Source organism: Penicillium taxi, assembly GCF_028828555.1.
Source record: "Penicillium taxi strain IBT 34144 chromosome Unknown utg000001l_segment0_segment0, whole genome shotgun sequence".
In the NCBI taxonomy this organism is placed as follows: domain Eukaryota; kingdom Fungi; phylum Ascomycota; class Eurotiomycetes; order Eurotiales; family Aspergillaceae; genus Penicillium; species Penicillium taxi.
In genome coordinates this window covers 2454144-2478161 of record NW_026643203.1, presented here as the reverse complement: position 1 = coordinate 2478161, position 24018 = coordinate 2454144, and the positions used below count along the sequence as shown (strand labels likewise).

The 24018-nt window shown below is 48.8% G+C and overlaps 7 protein-coding genes across 7 annotated transcripts; 2 read left to right on the top strand and 5 right to left on the bottom strand.

Annotated features, from left to right (window-relative positions):
- Positions 1–1687: 1687 nt before the first annotated feature.
- On the top strand, positions 1688–3376 carry N7495_000892 (Major facilitator superfamily domain general substrate transporter; the record flags this gene model as incomplete). Its single annotated transcript, XM_057203562.1, has 1 exon — positions 1688–3376. The coding sequence occupies one exon, from the start codon at positions 1688–1690 to the stop codon at positions 3374–3376; it is 1689 nt and encodes a 562-aa protein (XP_057067635.1).
- A 374-nt stretch (positions 3377–3750) lies between these two features.
- Positions 3751–5785, bottom strand: N7495_000891 (glycoside hydrolase family 47 protein; the record flags this gene model as incomplete). The annotated part of the gene is made up of 7 exons (XM_057203561.1): positions 3751–3874; positions 3947–4259; positions 4307–4442; positions 4511–4699; positions 4744–4887; positions 4956–5367; positions 5403–5785. The coding sequence occupies 7 exons, from the start codon at positions 5783–5785 to the stop codon at positions 3751–3753; spliced, it is 1701 nt and encodes a 566-aa protein (XP_057067634.1).
- Positions 5786–6677: 892 nt separating this feature from the next.
- On the bottom strand, positions 6678–8648 carry hemA (5-aminolevulinic acid synthase HemA; the record flags this gene model as incomplete). Its single annotated transcript, XM_057203560.1, has 2 exons — positions 6678–8263; positions 8324–8648. 2 exons carry the CDS (start codon positions 8646–8648, stop codon positions 6678–6680), a joined length of 1911 nt encoding a protein of 636 aa, XP_057067633.1.
- Positions 8649–9118: 470 nt separating this feature from the next.
- Positions 9119–14316, bottom strand: ino80 (chromatin-remodeling ATPase INO80; the record flags this gene model as incomplete). The annotated part of the gene is made up of 3 exons (XM_057203559.1): positions 9119–13153; positions 13210–13686; positions 13741–14316. The coding sequence occupies 3 exons, from the start codon at positions 14314–14316 to the stop codon at positions 9119–9121; spliced, it is 5088 nt and encodes a 1695-aa protein (XP_057067632.1).
- A 2444-nt stretch (positions 14317–16760) lies between these two features.
- Positions 16761–17872, top strand: N7495_000888 (zinc-dependent alcohol dehydrogenase; the record flags this gene model as incomplete). Its single annotated transcript, XM_057203558.1, has 2 exons — positions 16761–17417; positions 17471–17872. 2 exons carry the CDS (start codon positions 16761–16763, stop codon positions 17870–17872), a joined length of 1059 nt encoding a protein of 352 aa, XP_057067631.1.
- Positions 17873–18139: 267 nt separating this feature from the next.
- Positions 18140–20150, bottom strand: N7495_000887 (putative GABA permease; the record flags this gene model as incomplete). Its single annotated transcript, XM_057203557.1, has 8 exons — positions 18140–18270; positions 18319–18712; positions 18774–18860; positions 18922–19454; positions 19506–19653; positions 19706–19752; positions 19865–19999; positions 20060–20150. 8 exons carry the CDS (start codon positions 20148–20150, stop codon positions 18140–18142), a joined length of 1566 nt encoding a protein of 521 aa, XP_057067630.1.
- Positions 20151–21438: 1288 nt separating this feature from the next.
- Positions 21439–23855, bottom strand: N7495_000886 (bifunctional K:H/Na:H antiporter NHX1; the record flags this gene model as incomplete). Its single annotated transcript, XM_057203556.1, has 5 exons — positions 21439–22682; positions 22734–23393; positions 23466–23615; positions 23710–23739; positions 23813–23855. The coding sequence occupies 5 exons, from the start codon at positions 23853–23855 to the stop codon at positions 21439–21441; spliced, it is 2127 nt and encodes a 708-aa protein (XP_057067629.1).
- Between the last annotated feature and the right edge of the window lie 163 nt (positions 23856–24018).

The following is a 24018-nucleotide window of genomic DNA, read 5'->3' as shown; positions in this document are numbered from 1 at the left end:
ATGGCAGGATGATGCGTTTTTACTCTCTAGCTTATTTGTTTCTTGTTATTCTCAGATTATAGAAAAATTCTATTTGTCAATGGAAATACAGTACTGATATACAGTTACCTATATATAATGATGAGGAACCTACATAGGCACCTAAGTAGGAGTGTTGAGCTTCTGGAAAAACCAAGCACTGCTCTGGTCGAGAAAGCGGACTCCATGGGCAGCTTGAGTAAAAAATAATGTTAGAGGGTTAGAGGGCAATGCAGGGGGTTATTTGTTAGTTTGGAGATAGGGTGCTTGAACATTTACAGTAACAAGAAAGCTGGGACCCTTGAAAAAACTATACACTTGAGTCTTCACACTCAGCCATGACTTCTCAGCTCGTGATTCTCGTAACTGGATGTAACCAGGGTAGAAACCAAATCCCACCTGGTTGTCGTCGCACGCTCTCAATCAAAGGCTGAAGAGGCAGTCAGGACTATCGTATCTGTGACTAGCTCAGATAGTTCAAGCTTCACATTTGTTATCGATTTAGACAAGAATGAAACTATTCTCGCCGCTGGTAGATTTGTCGAGCAAAATTCGGCTACCTTGACATCCTGGTTAATGGTGCTAGTGTTACAATCTCTGAGAGCTACCGCGCTGCTTTTGAGACAAATGCTCTCAGTGTTGCGGTCATGAATGAAACTTTTCTGCCGGCTATTTCGCGCCGTATTGTTATTGCCACCAGCGACCTAGGGATGTTCGGCGTGGCCCTTTCAGAAAAGTCTCCATATAATAACTAGAAAATCGAATTTGCTGTTCACCGCAGTAGTAAGCCAGCCGTCGATACTATCACACTCCAAAATGAGAATATTCCGACGGTTTTTGTCGAGCCGGAGTACTGAACGGTTGTCGGAGGATTTCAAGGTGATAAGGATGCCGTCGAACGTGGCAAGTTTATTGCACGTGCTGCTATTGATGGAGATAACAAATATTTGCTTCTAAAAATTATTGAGGAGGGTAAGCATGCGGGAGTTGGCTGATGTATCCATGGTTTCAGAGCCAGTCACACCACATTGATCACAATATCAATATTTCATTGGCCTCTGAATACTGATAGATAATATATGACAACATAGAACGCGTAGGTCAAGACGTTATTGGTACGTTCAAGAAAGCTTCGGCAAATTGAATTAAAGCAGTGGAGAAGTTCCCCATGAAATTGACGTAGCCCCGGTTTATAAGTGACGTAAAGATCGGGTTGCCGACATCCCAGGCCCCCACGGGCCGTAAGACGCCATGAGGAGTAACAGGTTTTATCCACATTAAAGCCCTATACTTTACTTGATTAACCACTCATCTTTGAATACAAATGTTGCTGGTGGGTACAGATTACAATTTGATTATGAACTCTACTGCAAATCAGATGCTGTTTCGACTATTGGGATTTCCTGTTCAGGGCATACTATGAGGCAATGGCTTTGGCGATCCATAGACATGGATTATTTGAACTTGTTACTCGGATATATTGGTCTCCCAAGTTCTGCATATAAGGATCGGCTATTATTTCGTCAATATTACATATTTTCCAGTACCTAACTTCAATCAATGGTGAAGAGCTTCCTCCATCTTTGAGCTCCACATTTCTATTAGCTATTATCTACTGTCATTATACGTCCATATAAGCGCCGTTACATCACGATCTCCAAATTGCCACATGGCTCATACAACCGACTCCTCGTTCTCCGAGAAGCAAGATGAAAATCAGAGTGCCGACAAAAGTCTCAGTAAACAATTAAAGCACAACAAAGCCGAAGGCGGAAAAGACGCCCACGCCAGACATGCTCACGACGAACACGCCCTCGATTCACAGCGTACCAGTCAAGATGATTTACCAAAAGTTGAAAAAGGTGGTAAGCGCGAGCTGTTGGAAGATGACTGCTATGACGCCTTAGGCTTCTGCTTTCCATCATGGAAGAAATGGACCATCCTATCAGTCATCTTCGTAGTCCAGATGTCGATGAATTTCAACACAGGCGTCTATTCTAATGCAGTGACCGGTCTCACCGAGGAGTTTGGGATCAGCGAGCAGGCCGCTCGAGTTGGACAGTGTGTCTTCCTCGTTGCATATGCATTCGGCTGCGAGCTCTGGGCTCCGTGGAGTGAAGAGTTTGGCCGTTGGCCTATCATGCAGCTGTCATTGTTCTTGGTCAATATCTGGCAGATCCCATGTGCCTTGGCCCCCAATTTTGGCACTATTGTCGTATGCCGCATCCTTGGAGGGCTCAGCTCGGCTGGTGGTTCTGTGACCCTCGGTATGACTGCTGATATGTGGGAGGCCGATGACCAAGGCTTTGCCGTGGCATATGTCGTACTCTCATCCGTGGGCGGCTCAACTATCGGTCCTGTGTTTGGTGGGTTTATCGGCCAGTATCTCTCCTGGCATTGGGTTTTCTGGATCCAGTTAATCTTTGGTGGAGTTACCCAAATTTTGCACTTCTTCTTTGTCCCAGAGACACGGGCTACGATACTCGTCGATAGAGAGGCTAAGCGGCGCCGTAAGAATGGCGAGGATGTCTGGGGCCCTAACGAGTTGAAGACACAGCGTCTGAACTTTAAGGAAGTCCTCCAAATCTGGCGCCGACCCTTTGAGATGTTCCTACGCGAGCCAATTGTACTGTTCCTGTCTCTTCTGTCGGGTTTCTCCGATGCACTCATCTTCGTGTTCACCGAGTCATTCACTCTGGTCTTTAAGCAATGGAACATGAATACCATGGAAATCGGATTGACTTTCTGCGCTATTCTGGTCGGATACATGCTCGCTTACTTTGTTTTCCTGCCTGATGTCTGGCGCCAGATGAAACTTCGCAAGGTACATGGAGCCGGAAGCAGACTCGCCGAGCGCCGGCTGCTCCTTCTTCTCTTCATCGCTCCCCTGGAACCGATTGGTCTACTAGGCTTCGCCTGGACATCCATGGGTCCTCCTATCCCCTGGATCGCACCTTGCATCTTCGCTTGTCTTATCGCAATCGCAAACTACGCCATCTATATGGCCACGATAGACTACATGGTTGCCGCATATGGCCCCTACTCTGCTTCTGCGACTGGTGGCAACGGCTTTGCTCGAGACTTCTTGGCTGGAATTGCTACCATGTACGCCACGCCTATGTACGAGAACATGGGAAATAAGTACCACCTCCAGTGGGCGAGCACATTTCTCGGTTGCGTGGGTTTCCTGGTTTTGATACCAATCTATGTCTTTTATTGGAAGGGTCCGGATATTCGGGCAAAGAGCAAGTTCGCACAACAGCTTGAGGCTGATCGATTTAGACAGCAGGATAATCGACGTCCTAGCGAGCCCCGACGAGTAAGTTACTTGCGTGAAGATGAGGATCCATATGCATAAGGTGTACAACTGGGCTTTAGATTGCATCTGAGCATATAATGAATCCGTATTAGTTTTGCATCTTAGATACCTATGTAAATACCGCCATATCCATTATTCAATCCTCTATAAATTTCCAATTTGGTCCTTTTCTCTCCTACAACTTGTCCATGAAAGCGGTAGGTACGGACGACTATGGGGCATGAGATTCATATCTTTTAATCATTCCTCATTCGTCGTTAGTCCCTGCATAGTACAGCGTCCTCGCTAGCATAAATAGGATAAGCACCACTACTAAATCCTAGAACCAAAGGAACTCAAGTAAATACTCCGTAAACAGGTAGTAATAGGAATCCAATGAAGTTATTCTGGAGTTAAAGGGTTCATCTACCCAATCAACAAGTCTTCTTGATAAGCACAGGATGGCACTCAGTATTAAAAACAAAAGTATCCAAGCTCACAACATCAGGCTCAGTAAAAGTAAGATAAAGATACTTCAGCACTTCCGCAAAATAGAAGCTAGGTACAAATATCAGCAATAGAACCACCTACCACCAGCACGTTGCCTGTGCAGGAATTCAGGGCACTCACCTTGAAACGTAGTTCACCAGCTCCCCACCATACGGCGCATTCACGTCAGTGATTTCCGCGTATGGCACTGATGCTGAGCGGGTGGTGTTCAGCGCTTGGAAGATCTCCCAGTTGTAGTCTTGCCACCGAGTATCGCCCGTGACACGATACGCGTAGAAGATGCTTTCCAGTGGTTCGGGGTAAGAGGTGTATGAGGGATCCTCAATGAAATAGCCGTATTTGGCAGCTTCAGCTCGGTACGTTGCATTCGTATTGTAGGCTGACTCGTAGGCTTCATTGCTGGCATTGTACCAGGCGATTGCTGAGTTGACAACTGTTAGACTGGGGTTTCCTTGGAAGACCGTGATGGCAAGCTCTTACTTGATGGCCCCAGACCGGTAAGGGTTGTGTTATAAAGCCAGTGGCAGCTGTCAGATACCTTGATTCCTAAATCGGTGATATCAGGTCGGTCTAGGTACTTTCCCCCTAAAAGGAGATTTCCACCAGCAAAACATGCCTAAAAAGGTGTTATGATGTTAATAGGAAAGTGACCAGAAGTCCTGGACTACTTGGGTAGAAACTAACATAGTCATCCATTGACCACATGATGTTGCCATCAGAATCAAGTTGAGAGAGAAAGGTTAGATTTGGGTTACCGTATGGGTGAAGCGCTATATGTTCAATACTCGATTCAGCGGTTGTAACCCAGAAGTCTCGTAAAGCTGATGACAAGCTATCATCCCGGTCATACACGTATGTTTTGATCAAATACTGCTATTTCATCAGATACTGCCAAGTCGACCTTTCCGTTGACTTACCTCAATGAAGCTGTCGACTCCGGCTTCCCAGCCACCATCGAATGTGATAAAGTTGCCAGTGTCAGTGTCAAGTTCAGTTCCAATAAGACCTGGAAACGCAGGGGATGGACTAGGATTGATAAGATATTCCTCGGCCTTTTGAGCCTGTATTTTCTCTAAATGTTAGACGGCCCTTCCTGGTTCACTTCTAGATCTGGGAAATATAGACATACCTGCTGACGAAATGATTCGTCACCAGTAAGGTCAGATAGGCGATAATACTCCAGTATCATCGTCCCGGCCTGTGCCGTATTCGTACTATTATACGTCTTTCCATTGACGGTCGTAGTACTTTGAACTATTTTTTGAGTGGTAAAGTTGAGATTTCCACCCGGCAAGCCAGTGACTGTGTCAAAAACGGGAGTTATTGCCGTAGCCAAAGACTTTGCTTGAGACAAGAGGGTTTCAACCAGATCCTTATCATAGGGATTTGGGAATTGGCCGCTGTTGATCAGGTCGTAGGCGCTAAGAAGGCTGTACAGATCATCAGAACAGAGAATTCGCAAGCAGGTAGTTATTCGGTCAACGTACCCGCCAATGTACCGAATATTCACATCAAAAAAGGCAACTACAGAGGAAGATTTCCTATTTCGTGATCAGTACTTGTCTACCAAATCAACCCTGGAGTCTGCCTCGGAGCGTACGTGAAATCTACAGCCGCAATTTGTTTCAGCTGCTGCTCCACGATATCAGTCAGACCCATCACAATAGCAGTGTCAATACCATCAACAATTGTCGCACCCCATCCGAACAAGTCGTTTGTAGAGTTATGGGTGACAGGAAGGAGATCATCGTTTGGGAACGCGTACTCCGCATACTGCTTCCACTCGCGCACATATGCTTTCTTTACAGCTTCAGCTCGAGGATCATTTTTGTTAGTTCCTGCAGGGAAGTCATATTGAATTTTATTGCAGATCTGGCTGGATACTGCCAAGTTTGTTGAGGGAGAAGCTCTGGCTTGATTGATGGCCAATGCTAGTAAGACTGGGATACCGAGAATCATTTTCCACCTGTAAAGAGAGATTGCTCAAGACTAAGGTAAATGCTACGACTTGGGGGCTTTATAGAATTGTCAATTCCTGCAGATCGTCAGTAGATGGTTACATCTGATGATCTGAAAGTGACATGTCAGAGCTTGAATTACAGCTAACTAATAGCTCAAGGTAAAATTGATCAATGATTTTAAATACAACTTGCTGAAACCTTGGAAAGGCCATTACAGGCTGTACCGGAGCTCCTTGAAGGATATAGGTAACCTAGGTAGGGTGCCTGCACATACTAATGCAGCGCCATAACCATTCAAGCCTTTTTAACGGAAATATCCGCCAAGCAGAGACTAGTACTCCGAGCTGAGAAGGGTTTACTATGGCCAGATCAGCATCGGCGGTCTTTTGTAATTGATTAAGAATGCTACCCCAGAGTCAGTGCGATGTTGATCATTCCACATAGGGTTAAGGGACGACTAAGACCATCATCGGAGAAAAAAGACATGTACTGAGGTCATCTGGGTACGAGTGAGAAGAGATAACTATATGTACTCTATGTCTAATGCATTCTACGTAGTGTAAGGGAAGAGAAAATAATGCCCCCAGAAACTAAATTCATTTCAACTTGAACTGATCATAACGATACGGATCGCACTAGATCAATATCCTTAATGTTAAACTACTGAAATGCAAAAGAATCAAACAAGATTAAACAAGGCCAAGGATGAAGAGAAGATCGAAAGTTGGGGGGTGATAAAAAAAAAAAAAAAAAAAAAGCCGAAAAAAATTTGTGATATGTGAAGTAAATGTTGGATGGTTTCTTCATATGTTATGTGTATGTTTAAACGAGCGGACAGGACATAGCTGCGCTTATTATCCCAATGAGGTGAATCTAGGTGAAGACTCCGCTTAGGCGGCCACGCCGACGGGAGCGGAGGCAATACCAGAGTGCGCAAGGGTTGCGACTGGGGTAGATGTCTTCATGGGTGGGATGGTGGCAGCATTGCTGAGTTCACGGGCAATGGCGCTCTCGAGGGGCTCCTCAGTTGAGAAACCTAGCTGAGCATCCTCCCAGATAGGCTGGTTGGCGGCCTCGGCGCCCTCGACGCCGACACCGACGAAACCGCCGATGCTTTGCCAGTCGCTGGCGCGCTTGATGCCCAGTTCGTTCCAGACAGCCTGCACAGATTGGACGAGGTGGTCGCGCAGTGGCTTGACGTGGCCGGGGGTGGGAGTGATGCGCAAACGCTCTTCACCGCGGGGGACAGTGGGGTAGTTGATGGCCTGCACGTAGATCCCGTGCTCTTTGAGAAGTTTATCTGAAGCACGTTTGGCCAGCTCGGCGTCACCGACCAATAGAGGCACGATGTGGGATGGGTTGGGAATGACGGGGATGTCCAGTTCCTTCAGAGCCGATTTGACGGCGCGAGTGTGGAGTTGCTGCAGGACCCGGTCGCGGGATTCCTGAGACTGGTATCTGATGGCGGTGTCGGCACCGGCCATGGTGGCAGGTGGCAAAGTGGTGGTGAAGATGAATCCAGGTGCTAGGGAGCGGATGGTGTCAACAAGACTGGCTGAAGCGGCGATGTATCCGCCGACAGAGCCGTACGCCTTGCCTAGGGTACCGGTAATTATATCAATACGGTCCATGACAGTTCCCTTAGTGCTCTGGGGCGCTGCAGTATCCTGTGAAGCGTAAATATCGTAGTCCAGGTGCTCGGCAACACCGGCTCCGTGTGGTCCATACATGCCGACGGCATGAACCTCATCCAAGAAAGTGATAGCGCCGTACTTCTCGGCCAGATCACAAATCTTCTCGATCGGGGCAATAGAACCACACATGCTGTACACAGACTCGAAAGCAATGATCTTGGGCACATGAAGCGGCAGAGAGGCCAGCTTAGTTTCCAAATCCACCAAATCGTTGTGCTTGAAAACCATCTTCTTCGCACCGGAGTGGCGAATACCCTGGATCATGGAAGCGTGGTTGAGACTGTCGGAGAGAATGACACAGTCAGGCATTTTACTACCAAGAGTAGTAAGAGTGTCATCGTTGGCCACGAAGCAGGAACCGAAGACAAGCGCACTCTCCTTACCATGCAGCTTTGCCAACGTGTTTTCCAACGCAACAGCGTGCTTGTTGTGACCCGAGATGTTGCGAGTACCACCAGCACCGGCACCGTAGGTATCCAAAGTCTGGTGCATGCTCTCAAGGACGTGGGGATTACGACCCATGCCGAGGTAATCGTTAGAGCACCAGACTGTTACACGATCCTCCGTCGAGGCAGTGTGAGCGCGGGGGAACTCCTTGGCCAGACGGTTGATGTTGTTGAAGTAGCGGTAGGACTTGTCCTTGTGCTTCAACTCCAGTTGATTGTTATAGAATGCATTATAGTCGAAGCGGGAAGTTATCGGGACATTGGGACACGGAGCGTGGACAGCCGCTGCCGCATTTGCGGTACTAGAAGGTTTGATACGAGCAAGGGTAGGATGGACTATGGACCAATTAGCGGATATTCGGAAATTTATTTGAGAAGCGGAATCTTGATCCTTACCTTGTTCACTCTTCTCGTAAGTGCCGGGCTCCAGACTGGCGGGGTTGCCGCCGGTGGTATGCAAAGCCCGCTTAGCTGGGGCTCGGAATGGCTTGGGGACGCCGGCAGCACAAGAGGTGAAGTGCTTAGTGCCACCCATGCGAGCACTTTGCACGGCAAGAGCCTTGCTCATAATAGGGCAGCGGCGAGCCAAAACTTGGAGGTTGGACATGGTACCACCACCAGTGCTGGGACGAGCAGCCGTAGAGAGGGTGCGCAGAGCAGCGGGAGCAGTGCGCTTAAGGAATGGGCACATAGCCCGGGACTGCTGAATGACAGACTCCATGACTGGTATAGCAATTGAATGACTAGAACCCAGAATCAATTGGAGGGAAACAGATAACTTATAAAGGAAGAAACTCGGGGAGGGGAAATATATCGGCTGAATTTTCGGCTGATTATTAAGATGGGCTGATTGGCTCACACCGGGTTCCGGCATCTGAAGTGGTGGGAAGTTTAATTTAAGATGATTACTGACTAATGCTGAAGACCAAACCCCGACGCGAAGGGAGTAAGGGTTTCATGTCTATCAACACATCCTTCCAACGACAAAAAGGGGAAAGAAGAAAAGAAGAAAACAAAACTTGTTTTTCGCCAATGTTGTATGATAATACATAGAAGGCTTCGAAGTGTATCCTGCCAAAAAAGAAAGGAAAGAAACAAAGGAAAAGTAGAAAGTGATAGAGAAAGTGAGAACACCACACTAGAGATCATGTAACGCCGTCACCCATTTGCATCAATTGAACATTCATTGGATTAATCAAGTCCACCATCACCGTCAATCAAACGGAGACGCTCTTTGGTGGTTTTGGCGCGCTTAGAGGTGCCTTTTCCTGTGCCTTTTCCACGGCTACGCTTGCCTGTCACTGGAGAAGTTTCAGCTGGTTCAGACAGAGGTGTGGCCGCTCCTGATGGCTTTGCACTGGCATCGTCAAAGTTGCCCTCGCCTGTAAAAAGAATGTCAGTCAGTAAATCGTCATCTCCATATGGGTACGGGAGATTCTCACCTTCATGATACATGTCATCAAGCGTGAGATCACGTTTGCGCTTCTGTGCAGCCTTCTTCCCACCCTTGGTCGCTGCCATAGTATCGCCACGTTCAAGGGCCTCCTTCTCCTTTTGCTCCAACAACTCAGCTTCATCATCGTCTGCAAGCCACATGGCGATATCTTTAGTACGGTTATTTTCACGAGCACGAGTGTTGAAGTCGACACCACCGCTGCCGCCTCCAGTAATGACCACACGTTGCACCTCTTCCTTCTGCAACGCGCGCTTCCGAATGCGCTCCTCGATAGTACCGCGGGTGATGAGCCGGTAGACGGTAACCTGTCGGGTTTGACCGAGACGATGCGCACGGTCCATTGCCTGCGAGTCGATGGTCGGATTCCAATCAGAATCGTAGAAAATTACAGTGTCGGCTGCCGTCAAGTTAATACCCAGACCACCAGCACGAGTAGAAAGCAAGAAAACGAAGATCGAGGGGTCGCTCTGGAAGTCTGCCACCGTATCGCGACGATCTTCTAGCTTCGTGCTTCCATCCAGTCGGCAATACTTGTAATTGCGGTAAGTCAGGTACTCTTCCATGAGATCGATCATCCGTGTCATCTGGAAGTACAGCAAGACACGGTGACCTCCAGCCTTGAGCTCCCGCAATAGCTCGTCGAGTTTTGCCAGCTTGCCCGAATCCGTAACGAAGCGACGCATGGAAGGCACCTCGATATGGGTGTAGCGTGACTTGAGCGAACCGGGAGTTGGCAGCATTGATGGTTGTGAGTATGGAGCGGGGTCAACCTTGTTGCTGAGGATCTGCTCCTCGATCTGTCGGTCGACTGCGCCGTAGAGTGCTTTGCGAATTTGCAAGTTAAACAGTGTGCTTTGGGTTTCCCGCTGCGCCTGCTGACCAGAGCAAGAGATCGTAATTGGTGGTGCCGACGCAGCAGGTTTGGCACATGCCTCGATGTTGTTAAGACCACCGTTCTCAAATGATGATTGGGAAACATTCATCAGACTACGCATGCATCCCTCCACAGCAATTTCGTTCAGAGCCTGCCGGTCATTGCGAGGAATGATGTGCAGCATAGATTGCGGCCAAACAGACGCATTCTCCTCATCGTCGTACACGATATTCAGACGAGAGAGTCGATTCACCTGGCCACGGCGGCCAATGGCACGCTCAAAAATACCGAGATGTGAGAGTTTGCTGGCTTCTCCAGCAGAAGTGTCGACAAAACGCAGGAAAGAGAAGGCTCCATTCTCGCGAGCACTCTGCTGAATGTTTTCCGGTGCCCAGACGTTCATCAGGTTTGAAAGATACTTACCTTGGAAACCGGCACGATGATTCTCGGGACCGGGCATATCAATGCGGGCCGCCGGGCTGCAAAGAAGACGCGGCAAATCATATTTGATCAGAGACCTGGTTGAATAGCAAGCGTCGACAAAGCGACCCTCGCGCACAAATGAGGCACACTCTGCATATGCACCAACCGAGAACGGAGACTTGGTATCTGCGCGCTCAAATAGATCAGGATGGTTGCACACCTTACGGAACTGCATGACTAGGTTCATCAGGGTGGTGCTGTCGGTATCATCACCCACGGCGGCCTTCTCGATGAGATCGATGATGCTAACACGGTTGCGTAAGTTTGCATAGAGGGCACGCTGACGATAAGTCAGGTCACAGAAGATGTCCTTCTCGACTTTGTCGCCAAGCTCTGACTGCACATTCTTCTTCACACGTCGAAGCATGAATGGCTTCAAAATCATGTGTAGACGTCTGAGTTGATCCTCATTGAGCTTCGTGTTACTCTGGGCGTGAGACTCAATATCCTTGGAGAACCAATCGCTGAACTCATCGTGAGAGTCAAACAAAGTTGGCATGATGAAATGCAGCAAGGCCCACAATTCCTGCATGTTGTTTTGAATCGGTGTACCGGTCAACAGGAGACGGTTACGGCAGGAGAATCCCAGAAGGTTCTTCCATCGCGAACTTGACGAAGACTTGATGGCTTGAGCTTCGTCCAGGATCATGTACTGCCACTTCACTTTTTGGAAGTACTGTGCGTCCAGCACAACCAACTGATAAGAAGTTACTAGCACATGGAACTCCGAATTGCGGTTATAAGTGATATGCTTGCGGTCCCAGAACTTGCGCAGAACCTTGCGGTCTTTCGAATTACCCCAGTAAGGGAGGACTTTGAGATTCGGAACGAACTTGGCAATTTCTTGTTGCCAATTGTGCAACGTCGAGGCAGGGGCAATGACTAGGAATGGACCCCAGATGTTGTGGAACTCGGCGAGGTAAGCCATGACAGAAATAGACTGAATAGTCTTACCGAGACCCATTTCGTCTGCCAGGATACCGTTGATACCCTGCTCATACAAGTTGACGAGCCAATTTAGACCCTTCAGCTGGTACTCCTTCAAAGTGGCGTTCAACATGGTCGGTTGGGATATCTCAATGTCACCCAAGCTGGTGGGGTTCTGGAAGTTCAATTCACCTTCATCGAATGATGCCATCTGATCGGAACCCTCGTTGAATGCACGAGCGCGATCCTGGGCCTGCTGCACGGCATTTTGAGCATTGGCCATGGCTGCCTGTTGTAAAGTAGTCTCGTCATCGGCATCGAAGTCCAAGTCCTCAATGTTGGTGATCTTTGCATTTGAATTGGCCATGTGCTCATCGGGGATGTTGGCCGTCGCTGAATTTTGACCTGGCTTAATGGCGGCAACCGTCCCATCGGCGCCAACGGCTTCGGCTTCCGCAGTCTTAATCTTGCGACCAATAAAGTGAGAGTAGAGTTCGGTTTGAGAAATAAGGAAGTTGAGCTTGCGCTTCTGTCGGTTGGCTTCACGCTCTGCTTCTGCTTTCTTTGCCGACTCGAGCTCCTGCTTCTCTGCCAAGCGGCGCAGATCACGCTCTTCGCGCTCGTTGCGCTTCCAGAAGGTCATCATTTCACGCATAGTTCTCTTAGCCCGGGCCTGAGTGTCCTTGGTGCTCTTGTTGGTCCTCTCTTGCCACTTGCGGGACTGCTTGCTGGCTAGCTGAGCTGTCTTGCGCGTATTCTCTAGTCGAATACCCATAGAGGCGGACTTGATGCGAGACACCTTGAGAATGTCCTTGCGCGAAATATCGCGCCAAATCTGCTCATAGATCTGGGTATAACCTTTGGTATCATACTGCAGCGGGAGGGTAGGAGTGCCCTCCTTAGAGTGGGCGGCGCGCTTGGAGTCGCGGGGTGTGTACAGCGACTCTTCGTCCAGGCCGGCCAGCCAGGCAGCTTCGGCAGCATCCTTTTCGGCCTGTTTCTGCTCCTTCGACTTCTTCGGACGAGTGACAGGACCAGCGCGACCACCACCAGTGCGGCGTCGCGAGGGCGATGATCGACCAATTGAAAACGAACTAGTTGTGCCACCCTCAAGGTTGGGAGCCAGGGGGGTGACCTCGCCGAGCTCATCTTGGCCGTTGCCACCTTCGAGGGCACGCTTGGTAGATTTAATTTTCTTTCCAGCTCGCTCGGCCTCCCGAAGGAACTTGGCTTTCTCATCCGCATCATTGGCGTTGTCTGCCTTGCGCTCTGCTTCAAGCTTCTTCTGCATCTCCAAGCGCATGGTATTCTCGCGACGACGCTTCCGTTGCATATCCTTCTTTCGCTCCTTTTCGTCATGTATCTCTTTCTGCTGGACTTCAGCGATGACTGTAGCCTCGTGGAGTGTACGGAAGCGATCAGTACCAATAACGTAATGCTTTTCGAGGTTGTTACCGAGGTCCAACAAATATTCATGGCGGCGGCGCTAGATAGAAATGTTAGAATGAGTTTTGGTTTCCAGCTTTCGAAATTCCAACTCACCTTGCGTCGTGCTCCCTCTGCCCGATCACCATCCTCGGCTCTTTGTAGAGATTTTAACTTGTACCGATCTTGATCTATGCTGTTCCCAGCGATCTCCAAGTCGCTCAACTCGACATTCTCAATTTCGGCCATGGCTCGATTTACTTGCTCCGCATCAACTCCAGGTGGATACGGTCTCCGCTGTGGTGTACGAAGGACATTTCTCGAAAGTGGATAGCTTGCCTTCGAAATTCCATTGGCGGCATACAACTCCTGTGCAGGGATGGCTTGGTGGTTATCTGGGGCGGGTGCTTTTGTCGGCTTGGAATAAAAGATTCCCGCGACAGGGCCAGATTCAGTATGTGAATGGTGAGTCGAAACCGCGTGGGCAGGAGGTGGCGGAGAAGACTTTCTAGCGGGTGTTTCTTCCGTGGGTCCAGAGAGAATGCTCGCAAAGGACATGGGATCGGCAGATCGAGCAGGCTTCTGGGCGTTGTACTTGAGATTAGCGAAATTGATAGGTAGACATCCAGGCATGCATCTAAAGCTTACCGTTTCACGAGGTGGAGACGCCGGTCTTGTATCCCGCATCAGCATTGGCGCGTATCCCGCTCCATTGCCTCTCATATGATACGGCGAGTCGCTATCTCGAGTGGGCGACCGGGGACGAGCATCTGGATGGCTATGAGGCGTCGATGGGCCGTAGGACGAAGTGCCGTTGGCCGAGAGCACGGAGCTCCCAAAGGGACGCGGGAGTGGAAGTTGAGGAGTAGCTCCTGGTGAAGGACCCGGATATGGGGCCGACGATTCAGGGTGTGATGGATGAGATGGCGCGCCATTCAAGGGCGGTAGTGAGGCCGGGATCGGGGGGGACGCGTGCGAAAAGCGAGGGCTTCGCGCCATGGATGACGGGCCGAAAGCCGGTGGAGTCTGCGGTGGATGTTGGGGATATTGAGGAGGCTGTGGTTGTTGCTGTTGCTGTTGCGGTTGCTGTTGCTGTGGTTGTTGCTGTTGCTGTTGCTGAGGTTGTTCTCCGTTGGGATAGTAACGGTTCTTAGATGGGGAGTCGTACGGAGGAAAGCGGTGCTGGGTCGGAGACTGAGCATTGTAAGGCGGAGCACCCGACATGATGGCAGCTTCCTCTTGCGCCGGACAAGCGCGGCAACAGCCACTTGCTCAATGGGATGGGATGAATTGGGATCAAGATCTGACAACCAAGGCAAGTGCCATGGACGTGACAGGGGGATTTGGAAAGATACTAGGTCGAGAACGCGACGTCAGACAAGGTTAGATGAAAAGGTCGAAAAGACAAAGGGGGAGTTGTAAAGAGGGGAATTGGAAGGAGAGATGGAGAATTACCGGAAGGATAAATCTGTTTGGAGTGTGGGAGGGTGCAGGAAGAACGGATCTTTGTGTCTGCGGAGAGCAGAAAATGCCCATGCGGCTGGGCGAGGAGGAGTGTCAGTAACCTTGGAGGTACATAAAGTATATAAATAATGGATACCTAATAATACCGTGAAAGTGTTGTTATAAATGAGAGAAATTTGAAAAAGGTAGAATGTCTGATCCAGTGGGTAGTCATCCTGGGGTATTTTGGCCGGAAACGAAAAACCACCTTATCAACTCATTACCTCCAGATTTAGGTGTATTTGGGGTATTTTTCCAGCTTTTAATGGATTTGATGAATGTTCGGATGTTATATTATAATCTGACAGGGTCATCGGTCCCAGCACAAATATGGGGAAGATTGACGATATATTGAAGATCACCACTACTATTTACTATATAGGTACCTAAGTACATAGATGGGTAAGCATTGCGGGGGATAAACTGAGTTAGGGCCGTGATACCTAGGCATTGAACTAGGTAGATATTCTCTATTATTTGCTTGGAGTCTTTTTCACTGTCTTGGAATGTTCCGATGTTTATCGCGGGCTCAGCATTCACACCTTAAGAGGATATGAGGTGTCCAAAGCTAGATGGTATCTCGCTACTTCGAGGTAGATAGGTAAATGAAATGTATATTTATGACTTCCAGGTTCTCATCATGACCGCTTGACAAGGTTCCAATATTTGGTGTGATTCAAATGTTCGGCAACTATCCATGGATGTGTGTAGGGCATAAGAGGCCGAGGAACCTCGTACCTCAACAAATTCAACCTCCCACCACCTCAGATGTACCTAGGCAACTCAATGTTTCCTCTCGTTCCAGATTTCAGATGAAAACTGCAAGTTGCTGGATAATAAAAAAAAGCCCCTTACTGAAGAGTACTGCGAGCAGTTAATAGACAGACTACTCCATAGAGTCATCGAGCATCCTATGATCCACAATCTGTAAACTTGAGTATAGAGTCAAGGTCCAGACATCAAAGCTGCATTCAACAACTACATTTCGTGGATGAGATTGCGACAGGCTCTCTTGTTGTTCATGAGGCTCGCGGCCCCAAATATTTCACGGCCCCAAATAGTTCACGGCTGCTCCGTAGCCTGTATTATTATTGTACCAGTTCCATAATTCCAATTCCTTCGCAATTGCATGTCACGAGGGAAGTGTGTATGGGATTCTCAATGATTGCTGACAGTCGACAGTACTTAATAGAATACCCCGTGGACTGGACATCGTAGGTCTGATCCAAGTTAGCAGACCCAGGTATAATCAGTCAATGTTGTCGTGTGGTGTAGATGACTCAGTTCTGGGCTGAGGGGGCCTATCTATATAATCTGACCGGGGACAATATTGGAACTATGATGTCAGGTAGACCGATATAGATAGAGATTCAACATAGACCCACGTGTGCATACGAAGTACAATGTAGTGTTGTTGTGGTGTTGGATCTTACGATGTTCCCTCGGTGAGTCTGGCAGGACATGACGTCGGTGACTAATCCACAATGAAATCCCGGTGTGAAACATATTCCTATTTCTTCCTATACTTCCTTATGTTCTAGATCAGGGTCTACTTGAACATCCTCTGCCTCTTTTAGTTGAACTTGCATCGGCCGAACGACGGGAATGCAAGATTATGGATTTCTACATTGACCCGCCACATAAGTACTTTTGTCTATAGCTGAAACTGGACTCAAAAGCAACTTCACCGTCGATATCACCAATATCACGATCACCACGGAATCCGATTCAAACTGACTCAAAACCAACCTAAAAATGGAGCACAGCCAAGAAAGATCGTGAGATGTTCGTCGGGGAAAAGCTCCGTTAGTAGCAGATATCGACTAATGAACTAGTTCGTTCGAGTATAATCATTCCATATCAAGATGAAAAAGCGTGGCACCACTCACTACACCTTGTCACCCTTCGTAGAATTCGTACTATCCACCTTGAGATCCATTTTCTGAAGTGCTTTGATCCATTTGAGAGCCTGTGATACATATCAAAGTTTGTTCAATATCTTTATAAAAGTAGCTATGTCGCTGTACACTTCTCGTTGTTTGTTCCTATCCAGGATTTCCTCTTCACTTCGAACTCCAACTCCCATTCGAACTTTCTCCAGAGTTCGACCCCCTATCATACCCTTCAAGCCTCTTAATTCTCATTTCTACACTACTCCATCCAAGATGTCTTACGAAATTCCCGAGCTCCAATGGGCCCAGGTTGTCGAGGAGGTCGGCGGCCCTCTGACCTACAAGCAGATCCCCGTCCCCAAGCCCGGCCCTGATGAGGTCCTCGTCAAGATCGCCTACTCTGGCGTCTGCCACACTGACCTGCACGCCATGAAGGGCGACTGGCCCGTTCCCGTCAAGATGCCTCTTGTCGGTGGACACGAGGGTGCCGGTGTCATTGTTGCCAAGGGCTCCATGACCCATGGTGTCGAAATCGGTGATCACGCCGGTATCAAGTGGTTGAACGGTTCCTGCATGAACTGCGAATACTGCAAGACTGCCGATGAGTCCCTCTGCGCTCACCAGTCTCTGTCTGGTTACACCGTTGACGGTACTTTCCAGCAGTACGCTATTGGAAAAGCTGCTCACGTCACCATCCTCCCTAAGACCGTCCCTCTCGACGGCGTTGCCCCCATTCTGTGCGCCGGTGTCACTGTCTACAAGGGTCTCAAGGAGTCCGGTGCTCGCCCCGGTCAGACCATGGTCATTGTCGGTGCTGGTGGTGGTCTCGGTTCCCTCGCCCTGCAGTACGCTAAGGCTATGGGTCTCCGCCCTATTGCCATTGACGGTGGCGAGGAGAAGCGCGAGATGTGTGAGAAGCTCGGTGCCGAGGTATGTGACTCAATCAACTTAACAAACTTTCAAATGCTAACCTTCCCTTCCAGGTCTACGTTGACTTCCTGAAGTCCAAGGACGTCATCGCTGATGTCAAGGCCGCTACCCCTGATGGCCTCGGTGCTCACTGTGTTCTGCTCCTCGCCGCCTCTGAGGGTCCCTTCCAGCAGGCCGTTGCCTACTCCCGTCCCCGTGGTACCATCGTTGCCATCGGTCTCCCCAAGAACGCCTTCCTCAAGGCCCCCGTCTGGGACACTGTTACCCAAATGATCAACATCAAGGGTTCTTACGTCGGTTCCCGCCAGGATGCCATCGAGGCCGTCGACTTCTACGCTCGCGGCTTGATCCACGCCCCCTACAAGACCGTTCCCTTGACCCAACTCCCCGAGGTCTTCGAGCTTATGGTCCAGGGCAAGATCGCTGGTCGCTACGTCCTTGAGGTTCCCCAGTAAATCATCAAAAATGGAGACTGGGTGTAAGATAGAGCTTTAAACAGATAAACCAAAAATGCTCGGTCTTAATCAGATGGCAGTCGCTAGGATGGCGAACTTATGAGACACGAGATGCAACTTTTTCCTACAAATGAAATTCAATTAATAAGAACCCACTTTCCAAACAGTAAACAGTAGAAATCATAATGATTTCATAAACCAATTACCTAGGTGCATATGTACATATTAAATTGATCAGTCCTCGTTCAGAGCTCTCTACAATCCGCCTTAACCTTCATCCTCAGGCATAGTCGTAGCCTGAGGACCAGAGTACGTCTTCTTTGCACGAATCATGTAATAAAGAATGGCACCTCCCCACAACGCCCCGTTAATAACAACAGTATAGTTCATATCATCGGCTACAACAAAGTCAGTAATGAGCCAATTGTCCAAATCAAGTGACTTACGCGAAGGATCAGGTCCACCAGTCGGGAACATGCAAAGGATAATAGCAAAAGCCAAGTAGATAACAGCCGTCCAAGCAATCGGTTTACTGAAGTACTTCCCAGTGTAGAATTCACCTGGTACAAACTTATCCTGGCCCCAGATGAGTCGAGCGAGGATCGGAACTCCCCATGCGACGTCATTACCGGCCACGGCGAGCGAGAAGAGCGCATTAGCTGCGGCGTTATCTATTAGAGATAGAAGTCCGATTATTATCGATGCGGCTATGACGCCGCAGATCATGTGGACAGGCTGGTAGCGCGTCAGTCTGTACTGGCTGACTTTGCGGAAGAACTTGGAGAAGGGCAATGCGTTGTCTCGAGAGAACGCCCAGCTCTGACGAGAGGCTGCCAGGACCTGCCCAGGTGGATAAAGTTAGAACAGTTCTATATGTGCGAGGGAAAAGATGTTGACCAACAATACTCAAACCCATAAAAAATTGGACAACTGCGCACACGGCCATGAAGCCGAGCGCACCCTTCTTATCTAGGGCATCGTAATAGATCTAAAAGAGACAAGTTGGTTATCATACTTCAACAACTTATCATCCCAACCCTGGAACATACCTGAGCCATGGGCTGACCAAATCTCGAATCCAGAATCGCAGAGATATCTTTATCCATAGAAGCAGCAATCACAGCCAGCGAAACCCAGCCCAAGATACCACACAAGCCACAAGAAGCGATGATACCAATAGGCACAGCGCGAGAAGCATGCGTCGCCTCCTCACTCATATGCACACAGGAGTCGAAAGAGCCAATAGTCCAGATTGGCGAAAGCCACGCTAGCATGAATGACCAACCAGACGGCCAAGTAGTTAGATTGTCTATGTTTCCAAAGACGTAGGAACCTGAGTTGACGGGAGGGGCGTTCTCATGCTTTCCAATAGGTAGGGCGATGACGGTAGCTACTACCAGGCCGATGTTGAGGACGATGCAGATAGATTGGATCTTGGGCATTACTTTGCCGAAAAAGGTGGCGATGAGGCCGTGGGCTACGACTGTTGCAACGTAGGTTCCGTAGATTGCTCCACGGGAGGCAGACCAATTTCCGTCACGGGATATGGAGACCATTGATAGAAGCATGTTTGCAAAACCGTCTAAGTGGTGTCAGTTAGTAGGTTCATGATGTGAGTAAAGAGACTACTCACAGTCTATGGAGCAGATGCCACCAACGAGACCGATAGTGTTGCTGTATCCGACGAGGAAACTCAACGGGTTCTTCCATTTCGGGGCGCTGTAGTAATGGGTCCAGAAGTAGAGACCACCAGCAGTGGGCATTGCAGATGCCAAATCAGCCTAATTATAGTCAGCTACCACTGATAATGGCTTGACAGATGGTGAAATGTACCATGGCCAAGGCGACAATGAAGATGAAGACACTAGCGACCAACCATCCTACAACATTGTTAGGAATTAAACAAAGCAATCAGGAATTCATCTTGTTTACCCTATAGAGAATGTTAGCATTGACCGCGTCATTAAGATTCAAAACATACCCAAACCATACCCACAGGGCCAGCGGGCATCGAAAATGAAAGGGTCGATGCAATTGAGGGCAGCAGTCCCATGATACTGAAAGCTACAGCAAAGATTTGAACCGCGGAATAATGACGGCGTAGCTCCTGCTTGTAGCCCAGCGTCGCTAGACAAGGTATCCAGGTCAGTCAAGATGGAATCGCGAGCTAGATTACAAGTAGCGCACCTAGCAGCTCTGTATCTCCCTTCTCGATAATGACATGTTCGTGGGCGTCAACTGGCAACTTTACGTCAGGGGACTTGACGGGATCTGCCATGTTGAAAGTAGTACTACAGCAGCTATGAAGAGATGAAGAGTGTTAAAGTTTGAAGCTTGAAGCTTGACCAAGGTGTCGAGATCCTGGCTGATAAGTTTAAATGCAACGTTAATTGGTTAGGTACAAGGCGTTTACGCGAGTTATCTGACTATCATTGGGATAAGCTGGCTAGTGTTATGTCGGTAGTGAATACAAAAGCAGTATAGTCTTAAGAGTATAAAAGATAGGCTTATTTGTTCCGGTTGGACGTTTCAACTTTAAAGTTTAAGAGATAAGCCCTGATCGTTATCTCTTCTGTATACATCCCAATTTCTCCTTCATATATTCAATTTAACCACCGGTCCGGGAGGTCCATATATTGGGTATGGAAGCGCGGTAGAATATATCATTATATGATAGTAGTGGTCCATGGTCCATCGAAATCAATCCGGCCCTCTCCCACAGCATGTCGATCAGATCGAACTTCGTTACGCCGGTCACGCCAGTCAGACTGGACTTCATTCGGTGCTGACTAGTGGACTCACTGGAATGGATCATACAATCATAATGTTCGAAACATCCCACAGAATCCTTTGGTCTTATTATCATTCTTGCTTAACTTGCCACCGAGATAATAAGTTGGTCCCATCCACGGGTACGGGGAGACGGGGAATGCAACTTGATATAGGTGGCAAGGTTGGGAAAGCTCTAGCCGGCATTTAGTTAGAGCCGAGTGAATAGATTATAGGACTGATGTTGGAGTAATAAACGGAAAAATTGACTCCATGGCTGTGCCACCTGGGCACCTGCAGCTGTGGTTCCTAATTAACCATCAAAAGTACCATATTGATGCAGTAGTCAATGAGACAACGAATCAGCATTATCAAATACCTCCTTCAAGGTTGTCTCTAATGCCGGGATTTCTTACTCTGTATTTACTGTAACTACCCCTATAACATTACTTGATTAAGATGCGTGAGATTGTAGCGAATAGGTAAATCTATGGATCTATTTAGTATACGAGGCTTCATTGAGTTCTAGAAGGGGAAATATATACTATCTAAGCATAGGTTAATCCCTTCATGATACTACACGCTAACAACAGGATGCAAGCCTCCGGGGCTTTAGATGGGAACTTATACAACTCTGAAATCATAGATGCAACTGAAAGAACATACTTAATGATCGTAAGACAGAAGCGTACAAGGCTAAATATACAGTCATGGAGTACGAAGGGTAATCTAGATAGAAACAGGAATCCGAAAAGAAGGAAATAATAAAATTTTGAATGGTAGTGCTCAATGTATAATTATACCGCTCCAGGTCCCTTGTAATTGGACTGATCAAGTAATAGTGTCGGTTTGATGTAGTCCTCATCAATTTGGCGGAACCATGCAGCGTGATCACCTGTCGCACCACCGGACCACAGGTCCCGGAGAGCCTCGCGGGCACTGAGACCAGTTTGTTGGCGGGTGGGAGACGGGTTCTCGGACGCGATGTGAGGTGATGGCGTGTGTGATCCTGCTGAAGATACATGCGATGCGGATCGGCGCAGACGGGATGCTCCCCCAGCTGCTGGTGGAAGGTCATCGTCAGAGATCTCGAGGTCCAAGTCGAAATCGTCGGGGTGGGTAACTTGGTCTGCCCGGCTCTTACCTGAGGGTGGAAGGCCGAACTCATCGTCGCTACCACCACCACCGATACTGCTGTTGCTTCGGCTGCTGGGCCCGGCATTGCCGCCGTTGAGCAATGTTGCGGTCGATGAACGGTCACGTCGCGCTTGCATATCTTTGGCCGAGAATGCGGCTGAGTACATCCGGGTGTGACCCCGCGGTGGGCTAGGGCGGCGATTGTTGCCGGTCGAGTAGCTATCATTACGCTCTCGGAGAGAAATACGCCCTCCAGGGGTGGTAACGCCATCTAGAGGGATGTTTGAGCCAGAGCGACGCGGCGTATAGCCTAGAGCGGTATCAGAGCGCTTATAGTAGGTCCCGCCGTGGGTGATCTCAATATCAAACTCGTCATCAGAGTCGAGTTCTTCGATCACTCCGGTTCGGATGCCCATGATCTCCAACATGCGCGCCGTGGTGCCACCGAAGATAATGACTGTCAACACAACAACTACCAATACCGTAGCTCGTAGGGCTGGCGCATTGACACCCGTTAAACCCGCAGCCAGTGCAACACCGACGGCGCCACGCAGTCCAGCCCAAAAGAGCATCGCTTGATACGCGAACGGAAGCTCATCTGCAACTTCCACGCCACGACGACGGGCTTTGTAACGGATGAACCAATTGATTGCCTTTGAAAGGGGAAACACGGCCAGATATCTGGCAAGACAGATGCCAAAAACAGCCACAAGGATGAATAGCGGGTTGAACTGTAGGTTGGATTCAACGAACAAGTCTAGCCCTAGATAAATGAAGATAAAGTTCTCTGATAGCTGGGCCATGACTTGGAAGAGATACTTCGTGGTTAGCTGCGTGCGGCGTGACATGTTGTAGTAGGCATAGTGCTTCAAGGTGATTCCGCAGAATAGAAGCGTCACGATGCCTATAACCCAGTTAGAACTCCTCTCTCGATAAACCTGTAACCTTTACTAACCGGACAAGTGAACGCCATTAGAAAAGAAATAACTAGCGTAAGAAATGAGGAAAATAAGGCAGCTCTCAATCTTGGGCATGCGCCGTACCAAAGTATACTTGAGACCTAGTGCAGTTGCAATTCCAACAATGATGCCAACCAACATACTGCCGAAGAACACAAGCAAGAATAGACCGATGGCCTCAAAGAGGTTGAGGAGGGTCAGAGAGCTGGCTTCGCTGTCTGCATATTTCTGGGCCGTCTCGAAAAGAACAATAGCGACAGCGTCGTTTAGGATCGACTCGCCAAAAATCACTGTGTACAGCTTGGGCTCGACCTTGTAAAGGTTGAAGATAGCCAGGATTGTAACTGGATCCGTAGCGGAGAGCGTCGCGCCGACGGATATCGCTTCAACGAAGGAGATGTTAAGCCCGTCCAGTGGGATACGCGTCCAGAGCCAGAGAACCAGTCCGAGCACGATTGCCGAAATGAAGGTACCGGCAAAGGCGAAGGTGAGGATTGTGCCGATGTGTCGGAAGAAGTTCGCCTGATGAAGCTCATATCCCGAGGCAAGAATAATTGGGGGTAGGAGGAGGTTGAAGAAGAACTGGTAGTCGAAGGCGACGCTATCCTGGAGGGTGGATTTGGGGGTTAATCGAATGATTAGTCCGACAAACATTCCTTGTAGCCATCAGCACAAATGTCCTCTCAATAAGCCTATCACAAGGTAAGCTTCTGGTAGCTTCTTCATACCTGCAAAAATAGACAAAACTGTTTCGTGGACAGCTTGGATCTTTCTCTGTTGTAGGATGTAGCTGGTGAATAGTGCAAACATCAACAGCATTATCATGATGAAAAGCGCCCATGAGCTGCTCATCTCCTTGGAGCCTGAGTCTGGTGCATCTGTATATGAAATCGAGGTCAGGCTGTCATGTTCTATTATCAAGACTTTATCGTCCATCAACCAAGGATGGAGGGGGATGTTGTTTACGCGTACCATCGGGGTCCGTATCTTCCGTCGCTCGCCCTACGATAAGAATAAGAAGTCAGCGCATGGTTGGAGAAGTGAAAGCGCTCAAATATGAGGTGATATAGCATACGAAGCAGAGCGTGGAAGGCATCGCCCATGAGTTGACTAGCCATTGCGACTCGATTAGGAACCTTGAGGGCGGGCGCAAGTGACACCTGGCAGTTTACTCCTGCGGCGAGTGTGAGAGACTAGAAACAGAAGCGCATAATCCAAAAGGAACAAGCGAGAGGATTAGATGGTGGCGCTATCAGACTTGAGTTGAAATAAAGTGAAAAG